The 19,536-nt window shown below is 49.1% G+C and overlaps 2 protein-coding genes across 2 annotated transcripts in view; one reads left to right on the top strand and one right to left on the bottom strand.

Annotated features, from left to right (window-relative positions):
* Nucleotides 1-19,536, bottom strand: part of UBXN7 (UBX domain protein 7) — a 156,396-nt gene that overhangs the window by 26,665 nt on the left and 110,195 nt on the right. The gene's annotated exons all lie outside the window — the stretch shown is intronic.
* On the top strand, nucleotides 34-3,875 carry NEU4 (neuraminidase 4). Its single transcript, XM_073358871.1, has 3 exons — nucleotides 34-234; nucleotides 1,756-2,011; nucleotides 2,788-3,875. Exons 1-3 carry the CDS (start codon nucleotides 34-36, stop codon nucleotides 3,873-3,875), a joined length of 1,545 nt encoding a protein of 514 aa, XP_073214972.1.

Genomic DNA, 19,536 nt, shown 5'->3' with positions numbered 1-19,536 from the left:
TTTATGTGTTTTCTGTCCCTGGCTGCAGCAGTGATGGGATCGCGCCATTTCCCAGCTCGCACTGTGCTGTTCGAGAGGGAGCTGAGTGGAGTGACTTACCGTGTCCCAGCTCTGCTCTACATCCCCTGCATGGCAAAGCTGTTGGCCTTTGCTGAGGAGAGGTTGAGCATTGATGATGCCCATGCCAACCTGCTGGTGCTGAGACGAGGAACCTTCTACAGAAACTACGTGGAGGTGAGGGGGAAGGCCGATGCTGTTAAATCAACTAATTAGGCAGCTGTCTGGAACAACAAAATAGTTAGGGCCAGATCTGCGGGGGTCCCCACGGCTTGCTCTGCATCACCCTTTCCCACCCCACTGGTGTGGGGCATGACAGGGGACCAATGGGGTGTGTGGCTGGGACAGACAACCCTGTGTAACATGATATAGCTTACAGCAGCCCTGAGGCTTTTCTCTGTGGGGCTTTAAAATGGGGAAGGAGGGATAAAGATGACATGACTTCATCTTGTTCCCACCCATGGGTCCTGCCTTGGGCATGATGTGACCCAAGGAGCAGGCCCAATATTCCTGTCTGTTGTGCAAGTTGCTGTGAGGTGTGCAGAACTCCCGTTTTCATAAAGGCAGCAACCCCTCCAGCTCCAGCAGGGAGAGCAACCGAAAAGAGGATGGTGACTGGAGTCAGTGTGGGACAATGGCTGAGGTGACCTGGTTTGTGAGGGAACAGACAAAGGCCACAGTTCAGGAGAAAAGATGGGTGAGAGTCATAGAATCATAGAATATCAGGGTTGGAAGGGACCTCAGGAGGTCATCTAGTCCAACCCCCTGCTCAAAGCAGGACCAATCCCCAACTAAATCATCCCAGCCAGGGCTTTGTCAAGCTTGATCTTGAAAACCTCTAAAGAAGGAGATTCCACCACCTCCCTAGGTAACACATTCCACCCTCCTAGTGAAAAAGTTTTTCCTAATATCCAACCTAAACCTCCCCCACTGCAACTTGAGACCATTACTCCTTGTTCTGTTATCAGCTACCACTGAGAACAGTCTAGATCCATCCTCTTTGGAACCCCTTTTCAGGTAGTTAAAAGCAGCTATCAAATCCCCCCTCATTCTTCTCTTCTGCAGACTAAACAATCCCAGTTCACTCAGCCTCTCCTCATAAGTCATGTGTTCCAGACCCCTAATCATTTTTGTTGCCCTCCGCTGGACTCTTTCCAATTTTTCCACATCCTTCTTGTAGTGTGGGGCCCACAACTGGACACAGTACTCCAGATGAGGCCTCACTAATGTTGAATAGAGGGGAACGATCACATCCCTCGATCTGCTGGCAATGCCCCTACTTATACATCCCAAAATGCCATTGGCCTTCTTGGCAACAAGGGCACACTTCTTGTCCACTGTAACCCCTAGATCCTTTTGTGCAGAACTGCTGCCGAGCCATTCGGTCCCTAGCCTGTAGCGGTGTATGGGATTCTTCCGTCCTAAGTGCAGGACTCTGCACTTGTCCTTGTTGAACCTCATCAGATTTCTTTTGGCCCAATCCTCTAATTTGTCTAGGGTCCTCTGTATCCTATCCCTACCCTCCAGTGTATCTACCTCTCCTCCCAGTTTAGTGTCATCTGCAAACTTGCTGAGAGTGCAATCCACACCATCCTCCAGATCATTAGTGAAGATATTGAACAAAACCGGCCCGAGGACCGACCCTTGGGGCACTCAGTCAGTGAGAGCCTGTAACCCCATCTTGCCCTCTCCTGCTAGTGGGAAGACATGAGAGCACTCGAGACTGCGACCTTGAAGCACCATCGGTCCATGAACCCCTGTCCTGTCTATGATGAATTCACAGGCATCGTCTTCCTCTTCTTCACTGCTGTGCTGGGCAAGACTCCTGAGGCCTATCAGATCATCACAGGCCAGAACGTCGCCCGCCTGTGCTATGTGTCCAGTTCCGACCAGGGGCTGAGCTGGAGCAAGGTTACAGACCTGACACAGCAGGTCATTGGCAGGTCCATCACAGGTAAAGATCCCAAGAGGTAGGCAGGGGGCAGGGGAGAACAAAGAGGTTCAGAGGGGGCTGGGACAAAGTGCTCTCTCCTGGCTTCCTAGGAAGCTGAGTGTGGGAGTCAGTGAGGAGGAAGCACACTTCCTTCAGCCTGGAGTTTTGCTTGCCCAGCGTTGGTAAACGGCCAGGCCCAAGGCAATAGGGACAGCAGGAAAGGAGCAGAACCACCAGGGTCAGGAGAGAAGGTGAGGAGGAGGAGCATGGGAGGGAGTCAGTATTTGCAAGGTTCTCTCTCTTTTGATCAGTTGTTGCCATGGTCAAGATACTTCAAGGAAAGAGGCTGATCAGCTGGGCTTGCACCTCCCCTCAGTTGCTGCTGGGGAAGCCTTGCTCGCCTTAGGCTCTGTACCTCATGCTCGGTGGGCTGACGTGACAACACAGGGCTCAATGACATTCCTGGCTCTCAGCTCAGGTGTTAGTGGACAGAAGGGCTTCTCATAACTAGCACCATTGATGGCATCTTGGCAGAGAGACTGAGGAGTGAATGAGGCTGAAGACAGAACTACCCTTTTCCCCAGAAAAGTGGTCTCTGGAGCTCAGGGTAGAGGCACAATGAAGGGGTGCATAAGGGATGCTCGTTCTTCCACATGCTGCGCTGGGGACATCAGACTCAAAGTCTCAGCCCCTGGTTCTGGCACTAAGTGCACTTCTAAGGGAAAGACAGTTAGGGGGAGAAGATGGAGAGGGTAGAAGGGAAAGTTCCCAACATCGGTCTTTTCTTTTCCGCACAGATTGGGCCACTTTTGCTCTAGGCCCTGGCCATGGAATTCAGCTCAAGTCGGGACGACTGCTGGTTCCAGCCTACACTTACCACATCGACTGCAAGGAGTGCTTTGGGAAGCTCTGCAAGACAACCCCTCACTCCTTCACCTTCTACAGCGATGACCATGGCCAGAGATGGCGCTTCGGCGAGTTCATCCCCAACCTGCCCACCGTGGAATGTCAGATGGTGTCTGTGGATGAGGAGGATGGCAGCAATGTCCTCTACTGCAATGCCAGGAGCCCCATGGGCTTCAGAGTGCAAGCGCTGAGCACAGATGATGGAGCAGTTTTCCACTTGGGGCAGCTTGTTCAGCGGCTTGTAGAGCCCCCTCATGGCTGTCATGGCAGTATCATTGGCTTCCCAGCCCCTCCCTTCTATGCCCCGAGCAGCCCCCATTCACAGTGGAGCACGCCTTGGTCTATCAATGGCCCAGACTGCCCACTGCTGTCTAGAAAAACCACTAGACACTGTTATCTCCCTCTCTGTGACATGGCTGTTGAAAACCCAGCAGCCATGTCTTTGGGCAGCCAGCTGCAGGGTCACCAACAGCCGGCAGGGTCAAAAGAGCCCTGTCCTTCCAGCAGCCATCACGAGATCCATGACTCCATGTCCTCAACTGTGTCATGTGGAGGTACGGGGCAGCCTGAACCAGGAGCTGCTTCCAAATCCATTGTCCTCTTCCAAACCCCAACATGGGTGCTCTATTCCCACCCAACAAGCTCCAGGTCTCGGGTCAACATGGGTGTCTATCTCAGTACATTCCCCAGTGATGCAGATAGCTGGACAGAGCCCTGGGTCATTTATGAAGGCCCCAGCGCCTACTCAGATCTGGCCTACATTGAACTGCCCTTCTCTGAGTTCTCAGCCACTGGGATCCCAGCCATAGCCTTTGCTTGCCTGTATGAAAATGGGACGAGGTCCCCCTACGAGCAGATCTCCTTCAGCTTGTTCACACTGTATGACGTGATTCAGAACATCCCCCTGAAAGTCACATCACCAGACCCGAAGCACCACTTGGATAAGAAAAAGAGGGGGAGGAGTTGTGTCACCTCCTAAAGCTCCAACTCCACAGCACTCAGGAGCTAGAAGTGTGGGATGGAACTCGCTACAGGGTGGCATGAAGGATGCCTAATTATTTGTATTCAGACTGATAGTGGGCCAGATCCTTAGCTGCTGTAAGCAAGCACAGCTCCCCTGCCATGAGTGCAGATATGCTGCCTGACACCAGCTGAGGAGCTGACCCACACCTTCATCAGTGAAAACATCAAAGGCCCAAGCTGCAGACCCATATTCATATATCCTACAGAAGTCAACGGGACTAGAACATGCATAATAAGGTTTGCTTGTGTAATCAAATGCTTGCAATCAGGCTCAAGCCCAATGTATGGTTTAATACCCTAGAAGGAACTGTTACCCATATATTACAGTGCAGCTATGCAGGAACACTGTACATTTTTACAAGTAATCACAAAACATTGTGCACTTTTACTTAAAGGGGACTCACTTTTAAATAAGAGAGAAACATCCCGATGTGTGATTGCTCTAAGATACAGTGAGCCTGATTCAACAGTGCCTTGAGCTCTGTGCAGTAGTATGCAACACTGCAAAATGCTCCTACCTGTCACCGGGGTAGCAATATTACACCCCTGCTGCACAGGTGTAAATGACACCACAAGGTGCCATGCGGCATGAGACCCAGCGACCCAATGGCAAGAAAACTAGATGTTACAGAAAATGATCCGTGCTGCTCATTCATTACCAGCTAGAATAGACATGCCCAGTTGTGGCCTCTGTACCACTGCATCAGAAAGCCTGCAGAAAAGTTCAGCTGCAACTCGCCATGGCTCATTTGTATAGTAACTGTGAAAACACCCTTTCTATCTGTCATGCTTGGGGCTAGTCTCTGTCATGCCCTCATCAGCGGGATAGTTCTGCTATGTAAATTTCCCCTGCTTGTTGTCCAATGAAGTGAACTTTGGCCATAAGGGCAGGCCTAGGCCCAAGGAAGGATTAGAGGAGAAAGAACTAGGACTGCCTCTGCCACAGGCAATGCGTGGCCATGGGCATGTCCCTCAGGTTTGAACGCTGTGGCTGAGGTCTGGCTAGCCTGCAGTCCGAGGTCTGACTGCAGCACTGTAGTGAGCTAGCTTGGCTCAAGACCGTGTGGGCACGGCTAGCCGAGAAGCTGTGGTACTTGCACAGGTGGCCGCATTGGCTAGCTGCTGGAGTGGCTCCCCAGGGCTCTGGTCTGGTCTGGTCTGTACAAGCCAGCCTGCCACCTGTGCCACTGCTGCCGCCCTGCTGCTGCTGTTCAGGACAGCCAGGTTAAAGCTCGCTCGGCTAGGACTACTCATGCTGCGGGCATCCCAGGGTGGCCATACCCTGAGTTTGCCACCTCAAACCATGCTAATCAGGCTACTTATTTAGGCCCCTAATGATGAAGCTAGGCTGATTTACTTTGTTTATTCAGTTTTGCAAATGTCGCCTTAACCTCTAAGTGCTTCATTTTCCTCAACTTGTGAATGAGGCCAATACTTGCTCTCTGGCGTCTGATGTCACAGTGTGCATGGAGTTTTACAGCCCAATAGAGTGACAAAGCTCCTGCCTCCAGGAGCTTCCAGTCTGTGAAACAAATGGCAAAACAAAAAGCTGTAACAGACTGGGGAAGAGGGGGGGATCCAGCGAAGGGAGGGTCAGCTTTTCAGGTAGGAGCACGATTTACAGGAGTTAGCCCTGGCATTTTGATGCAGTTTTGCTTTTCTCGTGTGTTAGTTGCTTAGTTCCCTTCTAATCAGATACCAGCAATGGAGCAGCTCTCATCAAGGTCAGATTTGGCATGGTGCAGTAAAGCGATGAGTAGTACAGATGGGCTTTAAAGGAGAAGATTCAGAGATTCCAAGGCCAGAAGCAAACATTGTGATCATCTACATACTTCTCATATAACACAGGCTATAGAACATCCCCCAAATAATTCCTAGAGGATACCGTGTAGAAGAAACATCCAATCTTGATTTTAAAAGTGCCAGTGATGGAGAATCCACCACGACCTTTGGTAAATTGTTCCAGTGGTTAATTATCCTCCCTGTTAAAAATTTATACCTTATTCCCATTCTGAATTTGTCGAGCTTCAGCTTCCAGCCACTGGATCATATTAGACCTTTCTCTGTTTCCTTGAAGAGCCCATTATTAAATATTTGTTCCCTGTGTAGATACTTATAGATTGTAATGAAGTCGCCCCTTAACCTTCTCTTTGTTAAGCTAAATAGATAGACTTGGGGTGCTCAATCTCTATAAGACATGTTTTCTAATCCTTTAATCATTCTTGTCGGAACCCAAAAGCTGGAAAGCTGCAGGGGTTGATGGCATTCCTCTGGAGTTTCTCAAGAACCTGGGGAGACGGGGACAGGAATGGCTGGTGGTGCTTTTTACTGCCGTGCATAGAACTGGAGAAGTGCCAACAAGCTGGTGACAGGCAACAGTGGTTGCCCTACTGAAGCCTGGAAAACTCCAAGAGGATGCAGACAGCTACCACCCTATCTCTCTCCTCTCAACTACCAGCAAGCTCATGGAATGGGCACTGCTCCACTGCCTGTCTGACATTATCAAAGACATCCTCCCAGCGGGGCAGGCAGGATTTTGCCCTAAGAGGAACTGCTGTGACCAAGTAGCTTCACTTACCAGCTACACTGAGGCAGAATTCCAATGTAAGTTGAAGACAGGGATCACGCTTGTTGATTTGTCCTTGGCATGCAATGCCATCTGGAGACAGGGCCTCCTCCTCAAGATCTCCCGCATTATTCAGTGCCAGCAAATGATCCACCTCTTGGTGGTGATGACTGGGGACCACCACTTTAAGATACAGCTTAATGCAGGGGTGGAAAAACTTTTTGGCCCGAGGTTCACATCGGGGTCCCAAAACTGTATGAAGGGCTGGGTAGGGAAGGCTGTGCCTCCCCAAACAGCCTGGCCCCCACCCCCATCCGCCCCCTCCCACTTTATGCCCTCTGACTGCTCCCCTCAGAATCCCTGACCCATCCAACCTTTCCTGCTTCTTGTCCCCTGACCCCCACCTCTGGGGACCCCCTCCCCTAATCGCCCCCTGGACCCCCCCATCCACCCCCCTGCTCCCTGCCCCCCCCGTCCACATCCCCACCCCTTGACAGGCCCCCCAGGACTCCCATGCCTATCCAACCCCCCCTGCTCCCCATCCTCTGGCACACCCCCCAGAACCTCTGCCCTATCCAACAGCCCCCTGCTCCTTGTCTCCTGACTGCCCCCGGGACCCCCTGCCCCTTATCCAACCCCAGGCCCTGGCCCTGGGCCCCTTACCATGCTGCTCAGAGCAGCAAGTCTGGCAGCCGCACCGCCCGGCCAGAACCAGACAAGCTGCCGCACTGCCCTGCATGAGCGTGCAGCCCCGCCACCCAGAGCACTGCCTGCGCGGCAGTGTGGCTGCAGGAGAGCGGGGACAATGGGGGAGGGGCCGGGGGACAGCCTCCAGGGCCATGAGCTCAGTGGCTGGTCAGGACGGTCCCGCGGGCCGGATGTGGCCTGTGGGCCATAGTTTGCCCACCTCTGCCTTAATGGCTAGATCAGTAGACCAAAAACTCTTAACTTGGGCATCCCGCAGGGCACTGTCCTGGCCCAGATACTTTTTAATCTATACACCGTGGATATACCAGTGACAGAGTTGAGGAAATTCATGTATTCAGATTACATTGCCCTAGCTGCTAAGCACACAAGCCTCCATACCATCAGCTGTGCGTAACCCAAGATCTTATAACAGTGGCTGATTATTTCCAGGGCTGGAAGCTTAGGCCTAACCCGAAAAAAAACATAATGACCACTTTCCATCTGAACAATTAAATGGCTAATGCCAAACTCGATGTGCAGTTCTGTGGTGAAAGCGTCAGCCACAAAGCTAACCCAAAGTATCTCGGCATTATACTGGACCGGAGTTTGACCTTTGACAACACCTCAAAAACACCCGGGATAAGGTCAGGTCTCATGTCACGCTTACCAGGAAATTGGCCAGAACATTTTGGGGTTCCAGGCCATGGACCCTATGAACTGCAACAATTGTCTTGGTACAGTCTGCAGCTCAATACTGTGCACAGTCTGGTCTCACAGCAGTCACACTAAAGTCCATGATATGCAACTCAATAACACCATGCGCATAGTGTCAGGGGCGCTCAAATCGACTGGCTCCTGGTCCTATCACACATCCAGCTTCCACAGATTAGAAGAGCTGCCCAGACATCTTGCTTTCTCAACCATGTCAGTGCAAACACAAGGATCCCATTGCACGATGACCTGCAGAACCTGCCAAAGACCAGATAAAAATCCTGCAACCCTCTGTGAAACTGCATCAAGCCTTACATCCAACTTCGATGCTGAGGCTCAATGGAGAGCCACATGGAGCATTTTGACCATTCAAAACAAACAGCTCATCACTAATCCTGCCAAGGAATCACCAGGTTTTGATTTATATCGGGCAGGCTGGTGCAGATTGAATCATATCAGGACATCTCATGGGAGATGTGGACAAACCCTCTTTAAATGGAAAATGAGGCAAACATCTGTATGCAACTGTGGTCACCAGGCAAAAACAATGGAGCACATCATATCTGAGTGTCCCCTTTGTTCTTTTGCCAGGGCCTAAAGGACATTCACCAGCTCACTGCTGCAGCAATGTGTGACTATCAAATCTAGATATAAATTTGTAATTGTTGCTATCTACCCAAGCCATACGAAAGAAGAGGATTCTTGAGGCTCTTCATTCAGCCCTCTCCTCCAATTTACCAACATCATTCTTGAACGACCGGCACCACAACTGGACCCAGTATTCCACCAGCGGTCACACTAATGCCAAATACAGAGGTAAAATAGCCTCACTACTCCTATTCAAGATCCCCCTTTTATGCATCCTAGAATCATAGTAGCTCTTCTGGTCACAGTAACACACTGAGACCTCATGTTTGCCACAACTCCCAAATCTTTTTCACAGTCAATGCCTGCCAGGCTAGAGTCCCCTATCCTGCAAGAACGGCCTACATTCTCTGTTCCCAGATGTAGACATTTAGCAGTATTAAAATGTATTGTACATTTGCTTTTGCCAAGCTTACCAAACAATCTAGATTGCTCTGTATCAATGACTTGTCCCCTTCATTATTTACCACTCCCACTATGTGTGTGAGGTCTGCAAACTTTTTCAGTGATGGTTTTATGTTTTCTTCCCGTTTATTTAATAAAACTGTTAACAGCGTAAGACCAAGAACCTATCCCTGTGGTACCCAACTAGAAATGCACGTGGTCGATCCATGAGGATTCCCCGTTTACAATTACATTTTAGATCTAACAGTTAGGCGGCTTTTAATCCATTTAATGCGGGCATGTTAATATTTATCTCTTCATGGTTTTTTAATCAAAATGTCATGTGGTACAAAGTCAAATGCCCTACAAAACTCCATTACGTCAATGCTATTACTTTTATCGACCAAATTTGTAATTTCATAAAAAAAATACCAAGTTAGTTAGACAGGATCTATTGTCCATAAACCCATGTTACTTGGCATTAATTACATTACCGTCCTTTTATTCTCTGTTAATCAAGTCCCATATCAGCTGCTTCATTATCTTGCCTGGGATTGATGTCAGCCTGACAGGCCTGTAATTACCTGGGTTATCCCTTTTATCCTTTGGAACTATTGGCACAAGCTGAGCTTTCCACCAGCCCTCTGGAAGAGCAGCGTGATGGGCACAGAGGGAGGGAAAGGCTGTTCCAAGCTTAGTGATGAGAGTGGAAGTGTGTGAGAGAAGCAAAGGGGATGGGTAGCAGAGAGACAAGGCCAGAGAATAGGCTTGGGGAGGGGAGCAGAGGTAAAGCTATATAGCTAACGGAGGTTGGGTAGAAGGAGCATCATGCTGGAAGTGTGGCTGGGGCCTTGATTATTTTGCCGGCAGTTTTCAGGCAAGGGTTGGAAGGGAAGGGTTGGGGGTGCATGAAGCTGACTGAATGGCAGGACAGCAGCATGGAAGTAAATTGCTAATGGTTATTTATTACTACTGATAATGATAAACCTCCACTTGGGCTACTCGGCTGTGACCACTAAACTGACCCATCCCAAGTGCTGCCACCTCTTAAATCTAGGCACTATATTTCTGAACTTATCAGTGAGGGGAGCCATCTAATGGGCTGGAAAGCAGGCAGAGATATGAGAGAGAGGCTAATTTTTTAGATAGAGTTGAAGATGTCACCAAAAGTAATAGATAAAGACTCTACCTGCCTGCTAGCAAACAGGAATGTGAGTTAGAAAACTCTACATATGTGGGCAGCCTGCCCCTGGACTCTCCATCACATTCTAGCTAGAGGTGAAGACACCACTCCTGGGTCAGAGCAATCCCTCTAACCCCCTGCTCCCCTAAAACTTGTAAGCAGTGTGATACAGAAGGACTAGAGAACCATAGGAGAGTGCTAGAGGGGAAATATATAAGCTCAAGGCTAATTAAGGCATGGTTCCCTGTAGACTAGGGAAGGAGGCTGGAGGTTAATTGGAGCACCTATAGTCAATTAAGGCCCTGTTAGGAACCTAATAACCCCCCCCCCCCCGCTTCAGGCAGACAGAGAAGGAGAGAGGACTAGAGCTTGGAGATGTGCTGTAAGACTTGGAAAATCAGAGAACTGAAGTAAGGGGGACCCTACCCCAGTCTCAGGCGAGGAGGGAGACTCCCTACCCCAGCATCTAAGGACTGCAAATACCCCACCCAAGGGGGAAGAGGGTAAGAACCCACAGGGTTTGAGAGGGGCTGGGGTTCAGAGTGAGGAGCAAACCCAAACCCCTCCCCTGCTTCTCTCCTTTACCACCTTCCTGGGCCACTAGTGGGGCTATTGATGCCCCAAGAACTGGGGCAAGCAGTGGCATCTTAGCTCCCCACCAAGAAAAGTGCAGGACCCACCAGGCTGACATTGGCCATCTTGTCACAGCAGGGAAATAGTCATAGAATCATAGAATATCAGGGTTCGAAGGGACCTCAGGAGGTCATCTAGTCCAACCCCCTGCTCAAAAGCAGGACCCGTCCCCAATTAAATCATCCCAGCCAGGGCTTTGTCAAGCCTGACCTTAAAAACTTCTAAGGAAGGAGATTCCACCACCTCCCTAGGCAACGCATTCCAGTGTTTCACCACCCTCCTAGTGAAAATTTTTTTCCTAATATCCAACCTAAACCTCCCCCACTGCAACTTGAGACCATTACTCCTTCTCCTGTCCTCTTCCACCACCGAGAATAGTCTAGAACCATCCTCTCTGGAATCACCTCTCAGGTAGTTGAAAGCAGCTATCAAATCCCCCCTCATTCTTCTCTTCCGCAGACTAAACAATCCCAGTTCCCTCAGCCTCTCCTCATAAGTCATGTGTTCCAGACCCCTAATCATTTTTGTCGCCCTTCGCTGGACTCTTTCCAATTTATCCACATCCTTCTTGTAGTGTGGGGCCCAAAACTGGACACAATACTCCGGATGAGGCCTCACCAATGTTGAATAGAGGGGAACGATCACGTCCCTCGATCTGCTCGCTATGCCCCTACTTATACATCCCAAAATGCCATTGGCCTTCTTGGCAACAAGGGCACACTGCTGACTCATATCCAGCTTCTCGTCCACTGTCACCCCTAGGTCCTTTTCCGCAGAACTGCTGCCTAGCCATTCGGTCCCTAGTCTGTAGCTGTGCATTGGATTCTTCCGTCCTAAATGCAGGACCCTGCACTTATCCTTATTGAACCTCATCAGATTTCTTTTGGCCCAATCCTCCAATTTGTCTAGGTCCCTCTGTATCCTATCCCTGCCCTCCAGCATATCTACCACTCCTCCCAGTTTAGTATCATCTGCAAATTTGCTGAGAGTGCAATCCACACCATCCTCCAGATCATTTATGAAGATATTGAACAAAACCGGCCCCAGGACCGACCCCTGGGGCACTCCACTTGACACCGGCTGCCAACTAGACATGGAGCCATTGATCACTACCCGTTGAGCCCGACAATCTAGCCAACTTTCTACCCACCTTATAGTGCATTCATCCAGCCCATACTTCTTTAACTTGCTGACAAGAATACTGTGGGAGACCGTGTCAAAAACTTTGCTAAAGTCAAGATACAATACATCCACTGCTTTCGGAACCAGTAATCTCATCATAGAAGGCGATTAGATTAGTCAGGCATGACCTTCCCTTGGTGAATCCATGCTGACTGTTCCTGATCACTTTCCTCTCATGTAAGTGCTTCAGGATTGATTCTTTGAGGACCTGCTCCATGATTTTTCTGGGGACTGAAGTGAGGCTGACTGGCCTGTAGTTCCCAGGATCCTCCTTCTTCCCTTTTTTAAAGATTGGCACTACATTAGCCTTTTTCCAGTCATCCGGGACTTCCCCCGTTCGCCACTAGTTTTCAAAGATAATGGCCAATGGCTCTGCAATCACAGCCGCCAGTTCCTTTAGCACTCTCGGATGCAACTCGTCCGGCCCCATGGACTTGTGCACGTCCAGCTTTTCTAAATAGTCCCTAACCACCTCTTTCTCCACAGAGGGCTGGCCATCTATTCCCCACGTTGTGATGCCCAGCGCAGCAGTCTGGGAGCTGACCTTGTTTGTGAAGACAGAGGCAAAAAAGCATTGAGTGCATTAGCTTTTTCCACATCCTCTGTCACTAGGTTGCCTCCCTCATTCATTAAGGGGCCCACGCTTTCCTTGGCTTTCTTCTTGTTGCCAACATACCTGAAGAAACCCTTCTTGTTACTCTTAACATCTCTCGCTAGCTGCAGCTCCAGGTGCGATTTGGCCCTCCTAATTTCATTCCTACATGCCCGAGCAATATTTTTATACTCTTCCCTGGTCATATGTCCAACCTTCCACTTCTTGTAAGCTTCTTTTTTATGTTTAAGATCCGCTAGGATTTCACCGTTTAGCCAAGCTGGTCGCCTGCCATATTTACTATTCTTTCGACACATCGGAATGGTTTGTCCCTGTAACCTCAACAGGGATTCCTTGAAATACAGCCAGCTCTCCTGGACTCCTTTCCCCTTCATGTTAGTCCTGCTATTGTGAGGAACTTTCTTGGCTTATACACTATCCTGGTGAAGTGGACTAGTGAAAGGATCTGAGTCCTTGCTCCCACTCCCTTTACCCAGAGGCCTGCCTGACCTTGGGGGCTCCCCTTCCACTCTCCTGTTTGGCAGAGTCCTAGAATCATAGACTATCAGGATTGGAAGGGGCCTCAGGTCATCTAGTCCAACCCCCTGCTCAAAGCAGGACACATCCCCAATTTTTGCCCCAGATCCCTAAGTGGCCCCTTCAAGGATTGAACTCACAACCCTGGGTTTAGCAAGCCAATATTCAAACCACTGAGCTATCCCTCCCGACAACAATACGTAGAATCCTCGTAACCCCAACAAGACTGGGCCCAGGATTCCTGGGGGGCTTGACCCCCAGCCTTGTTGGGGTCACTTAAGGCAGAGGCTAGGGTGTCCCCACTCCTGGGTGCTCTCTCTGCACTGTGTGCTTCCCTGACCCACTGATCAAAGCAAATAATTTTTAAAAAAATAAGGAAAAAATGGGAAAAGGTTAAAGGAAAACATGTCACCCTGCTCTGTGGCCCAGGGGCATCACAACCAGTGTCTCTGGAATATAAGGGAAGGAACTTAAGTCTGTTCCTCACAAGTCCTAGGCCCCTTCTCAGACCCTGGCTGTGCTGCAGGGATGTGGTGGGCCAGACACTTGCTCTGGCAGTGGCCACGAGCTCTCAGGCTTTAGGTGGCAGGACCCTTCTTCCCAGTGTCACCCCTGCCCCGTTGGGGTTACGATCCCCCTCCAAGTCTGGCCTGCCAGGTGTCTTGGCTGGGGGCGTTTACCTGCGCTGGGCCCGCTACCCAGGGTCCCCCCTCACTCTCCCCAGCTGCTCACCACACCCAGCTCTGGACTGCTCCCGCCTCAGCTCCAGCTCCACCACTCTGTCTCAGCGCTGTTGCTGCTCTGCCTCTAGCTCCTTGGGCTGATTCTCTGGCCCCCTGGCTCTGGTTGCTGCAGCTCTGCTCCCAGCACAGGTCTGCTCTGCGGGCTGCTTCTGTGACTCTGCTCCCAGCTCAGACCTGATTCCTGGGCTGCTTTTCTGGCTGGCACAGCTCTGCTTCCTAGCTTAGCTTAGGCCCCTGCTTTCCCCTTACCTTGGCCCCACTCTGTCTGACCCAGGCAATTCCAGCTCACACGGAGGACGGGACCCTCCTGACTCCCTGAAGAGCCTGCCCGCCCTGTCAATCAGGCTGATCTGGAGCATTGGTCTCTCCTCATTGTTCCTGGGGACTCGGTCTCAGGATCCTGATTTCTCATTGACCCTACCCCTTACTTTTAGTACTGGAGCTAGCTGAACAAAACACCCCCACTGAATGTCAGTAAAGGGACAATGGTCCCCTTACACTAGCAAACAGGCGTGTGAGTTAGAAAACTCTACATATGTGAAAAGAAAAGGAGGACTTGTGGCACCTTAGAGACTAACCAATTTCTTTGAGCATAAGCTTTCGTGAGCTACAGTTCACTTCATCAGATGGTGGAGCTGGAGCTGAGGCGGGAGCAGTCCAGAGCTGGGTGTGGTGAGCAGCTGGGGAGAGTGAGGGGGGACCCTGGGTAGCGGGCCCAGCGCAGGTAAACGCCCCCAGCCAAGACACCTGGCAGGCCAGACTTGGAGGGGGATCGTAACCCCGACGGGGCAGGGGCGACACTGGGAAGAAGGGTCCTGCCACCTAAAGCCTGAGAGCTCGTGGCCACTGCCTGAGCAAGTGTCTGTGGCCCCCCACATCCCTGCAGCTCACGAAAGCTTATGCTCAAATAAATTGGTTAGTCTCTAAGGTGCCACAAGTCCTCCTTTTCTTTTTGCGAATACAGACTAACACGGCTGTTACTCTGAAATCTACATATGTGGGCAGCCTGCCCCTGGACTCTCCATCACATTCTGGCTAGAGGTGAAGACACCACTCCTGGTCCAGACAATCCCCCTAACCCTTTAACTCCCTGCTCCCCTGTCCCCCTAAAACTGCCATGTGTGGTATTGCAAGCTCCTTTACAAACCGATTCGGAGAAGAAAGTTGCAATAGAATTAGTTTTCTTTTGCCTTTTAAGGATGGAGAAAAGCAGCCATAGCAAAGCTTGGCAGGTGCTGTGGTTTTAGCTCCCTCTGGTGGTGTCTAGGAGACTTCTGAATTCACAGTGAGTAGGGCTATGACTGTCACCGAGGTCATAGATTCTGTGACTTTCCAGAACCTCTGTGACGACTTCTGGGGCAGGGCTGTAGCAGCTGTCAGCCCTGGGGCTGCCAGAGCAGCAGCTGGGCTTGGGTCAGCTCCCCTGGGGCTGAAGCAGCAGCTGTCAGCCCCTGTCACAGGAGCAGCAGAGGGGCTGGAGAAGGTGCAAGTCCCGGCAGTGCTCTTTGTCCCCTTTCCCCAGGGTATTTTTAGCAAAAGTCAGGGACAGGTCATGGGTTTCCGTGAATTTTTGTTTATTGCCATGAGCTGTCTCTGACTTTTGCTAAAAATAACCAAGACACAATTTTAGCCTCAACGATGAGAGAAATGAATGGTCCCAGACTGCCTTAATGTTGAAGGACAGGGCCTGATTTTTAAAGTCATATCATTCTTTGATAGGCATTACCTCATGATTAAAAATTGTGTAGTCTTTTGACAAAAAGTCATAGAAAATGTAGTCATAGAATATCAGGGTTGGAAGGGACCTCAGGAGGTCATCTAGTCCAACCCCCTGCTCAAAGCAGGACAAATCCCCAATTTTTGCCCCAGATCCCTAAATGGCCCCCTTAAGGATTGAACTCACAACCCTGGGTTTAGCAGGCCAATGCTCAAACCACTGAGCTATCCCCCTGTAAACATGTAAACAGTGTGGCTGTATCAGTTCTCTCCAGCAGTTCAGCGTGGATCTGTTTCAGTAGCTACTAAATGTCCATGGGCATACCCAATTGACTTCATTGGGTTTACGAGTCATAAACTACATCATTCTAGCCTTTGTAGGCCGACAAGATATGGGAATGGGGCAGGGATGACTTAATTCACTCTGCCTTTGGAGAAAGCATCCCTCAGTCCGGACCGGTGTACCCTCTAGGCTGTGCGGTCGGGCAGCTGTCCAGGAGTGATTTAAGGGCTGCGCACTTGATTAGCAGAACTGTGCACATCTGGCAGCATGTGTTTAGGTGCCCCTCCCCCCCGCTACTTTGCAGCCATGTTGCTGCTGCTCCTGGGACCCTCCTGCAGAAGGGGAAGAAGAGTGGGGGTGCTGATGTCAGGGTGTCCCCCTTCCCTCACCCCTGTACCCCATCTCCACAGAGCAGGGGAGAGGGGACAGCCTGGCTCAGGACTCTGAGCGGGAGAGAGCTGCTGTGGTCTGAGGTTTGAACGAGCCTTCCAGGTGAGTGACTGAGTTAGTGCCTTAAAGAGACAGTGCACGGTCTCTCAGACTTCCCCAGCAGCCAGCTCACACACTCACACACACTCCCAACACATACTTGTATTATTGTTGTTACTACTTAGTACTTCTTGCAATGCACATATATTCTTGGTAATTTTAGTCTTTCAAAGAGTATTTTTGTTTAACTGGTCTACACATTTCATAATTATTTCTCTCTTACACTTAATTTTAATTCTTTGAGTAGTGAGTTCTAAAATGCCTAATCTGTCCTGGCTGGAGTAATTATCCCTATAATATCTTTTTAAAATATATATTCTATCTAGGTGTTTTGTTTCTCTTGGTGGCATACATCCGCACATTACCTTAGTGCACTAACAATTTATTCCACACATGGATGGAAAAAATTAGAGAGAACACTGGTCCTGACCCAGAGTCCAGGAATTGGTTTCTCACTCTTCAGAGATGCCAAATAATGATCAAACCCAATGGCAGCATCCAGAAGGCTCCAACTCAGTATGTCTAAATTCAGATTTATTAGATTAATAAATTAAATAAAATAAAAAATAAACCACGTTTTGGACTAATGTCACTATAAATATCGCTACATAGGCTACAGTCATATGGGTTGTGCAAACAGGAAAAAATGGGGCTCATGGCTATTTTGCTTTGTTATGATGAATAAAGGTCAAAAAGGTTATTGGTCCCAAGTGATGCCCCCTTCCATCTCTTTGTCATTAAGAAAAATGTAAGCTCAAGGGTCACATAGTCCATCCATAGTCTCTCTGTTAATCAGCAGCCCTCAGACAGGCCAGTTTCAAGCCACTAGTTAGAGGCATTGCCTCAGCACAGATGAAACCACAGGGTGGGAAAACCCAGATCAGATGACGCAGGATTCATTTGTTCTTCAAAGCAATCCCTTGCACGTGCAGAATCTGTCATGTCTAGTGCCCTAGGTCTTGGCTTCTTTCCAGACTTGCACAGTGTTCTTCCCTTGACAAAGGGTCTGTACATTTCCTGAATCTGGCGCTAAGGGACATCACACCCTTCCCAGACAAAGGTAAACAGCTAGCACGGATTATTTCCGCTTCCTCCTGGGTTTGTGCCTGTAGAAATCAAAGGGTATTCATATAATGGCCCCATCAATTCAGTACAATGTGTTCATACAGAAACTACATTGAAGCTCCATCACACAAGCATAAGTCTGATATCCAGCTCTAGCTGCCACCCTGGTATAAAATGGTGGCAGTGATTCTAGTGTGTATTAAATGTCCTTGTAGTGATGAGTAATATGGCTATCCAGGAGACCACGATCGGTTTAATATTTGCACAGGTGTAGCTGATGTAAAGGCTCAAAGCTCTGGGATGATCACCCCTTTGTAAATGCCACCTCTACTCTGCACAGCAAAATCCAGGCAACACAGGAGTCTGATGTGCACTGAACCTGCAACAAAATCAAACAGCAGATCAGCTTAGAGGATAGCACTTTAGCCTCACCTGTAGTGGGAGGAAAGCAAGGATAGTCCATCTCTAAATTACCTGTTTCCCACAGCTTCCCAGATGTGCTCAGAGCAGCCCCTGATGGCACAGCAGTGGAAATGGCAGCAGCCAGTACATCCTAGCCCTCCCACCAGCGCTAACATCAGTTGAGCAGCCACAGGGCAACATTAGAAGATTGACTGATTGCTTGAAAATCTTCAGTTTAGACAAGGCTTTACTACCACTGGATTTTTGTTCTGCTTTCCCTCTCTTGCCTGGTAAGGACTGGGTGTGACTGGGAAACATGGTGGGTTTGCAGAGCTAGCTTCACTCAATTGGTGTTAAGTAGGGTTTTGTTTTGTTTTTTCAAATTAGCCACAGTTAACACTTCTAGGAAGTCAAATAATAATGTAGGGTTCCCCTGCCAGTTTTAGCTCGATCAGTTCAGCACATGCTAAAATTAAATGTGGCGGAATTTTTTAAAAATAATTTTGATGGATGAGATCAATATTTATTTTAAAGCATTTTTTTCTGATTTGTATCTATTTTAACTTTCAGAGTTATGCAAAATTATGGGCAGTTTAAATTTTTTTCACCAATTTTTCTTTATTTAAATGTTCATAGTTGTGGGAAATTATCAATCATAATTATTTAATGACAGTAAACGGTGACATTCAAAACTGTTAAAACAAATTGTCTCTATCACATCAAAATATACAAAATAAATATTCTTAAATCAAACTAATATGTTTTCAAGCAGCATTTTTCTTATTTTGCCTGTCTGTAAATTTCAGTTATGAGTGATAGGAATGTTTTTTTATTGCTCTGTGTGTGCAGGCACAGCAGTGTGTGTGCCTATGTGCGGGGTGGGGGGTGCATGCGGGTGTGTATGGTGAAATTGACATTTACTGATTTAAAAAATTGAATCCTTCCAAGCCTACCAAAAATCCTCATCAAGACGAGGCCTGATTCATTCTACTGGCTGAATCCATCATCACATTCTTGCCTGTCTCCACTAGCATTTGTCACTAGCTGAAATAAACCCTGCCTAGAAGGAATATTCAGGGAGATTTCTTTTTCTGCTACTGGGTTCCTAATGCTGGGATTGACCTAACCGTGTGGGAATAAAGGGCTGCTAGGGGAGCATGCCTCAGCCCTGTCTGAGCACTGGCTACATCTGAGCATTCCAGAGCCCCATTACACTGTACCACCACTGTGGGCCTGCAGTGAGAATGTCAGTTGATCCAGTGTAGTATAGTGCACTACAAGATGTATCTCGGTCAAGACACTACCCTTGGTGACCAGACAGCAAGTGTGAAAAATCAGGCCGGGGAGTAATAGGAGCCTATATAAGAAAGACCCAAAAATCAGGACTAACCCAATAAAATTGGGATACCTGGTCACCCTACGCTACCCATCATCTGCTTTGAACACTACACTTCAACCCACGGCTGCCTCTCACACAGCTGGTCTAGAGATAGACTCCTAACCCTTTACTCCAATCCAGTAGAAGGGGTAACTTGGGGTCAGCCAGCCGTGCTCTCACACTGTCCTCCACTTTCTGCCCTGCCCACCACATTTTACCTTGCACTGATACATAATTCCACTCCCACTCTGTGCAGAATCAAACCCTTATTGTGCATCACACCTGGGCAAAGTCTCAGCAAAAAGATGATGCACTCAGATCATGCAGGAAAGCCTGCAGGAGTTTTTGCCTGAAATTCTTGGTGGCACCATTCACACAGGGAAGAGGAGGAAAAGCAGTGACAGAGTTATTAGGAATTGAA

Source organism: Lepidochelys kempii, chromosome 9 (genome assembly GCF_965140285.1).
Source record: "Lepidochelys kempii isolate rLepKem1 chromosome 9, rLepKem1.hap1, whole genome shotgun sequence".
In the NCBI taxonomy this organism is placed as follows: Eukaryota; Metazoa; Chordata; order Testudines; family Cheloniidae; genus Lepidochelys; species Lepidochelys kempii.
Note: the sequence above shows the minus strand (reverse complement) of the source record. Positions and strands in the feature narration are given on the sequence as shown.

What these genes read in the sequence shown, in the direction of transcription:
- NEU4 (XM_073358871.1), top strand. Translation starts at nt 34, where the DNA reads ATGGGATCGCGCCATTTCCCAGCTCGCACTGTGCTGTTCGAGAGGGAG. An exon ending in TCTACAGAAACTACGTGGAG is followed by an intron (nt 235 to 1,755) that starts GTGAGGGGGAAG and finishes CTCTCCTGCTAG; the next exon opens with TGGGAAGACATGAGAGCACT. An exon ending in CATTGGCAGGTCCATCACAG is followed by an intron (nt 2,012 to 2,787) that starts GTAAAGATCCCA and finishes TTTTCCGCACAG; the next exon opens with ATTGGGCCACTTTTGCTCTA.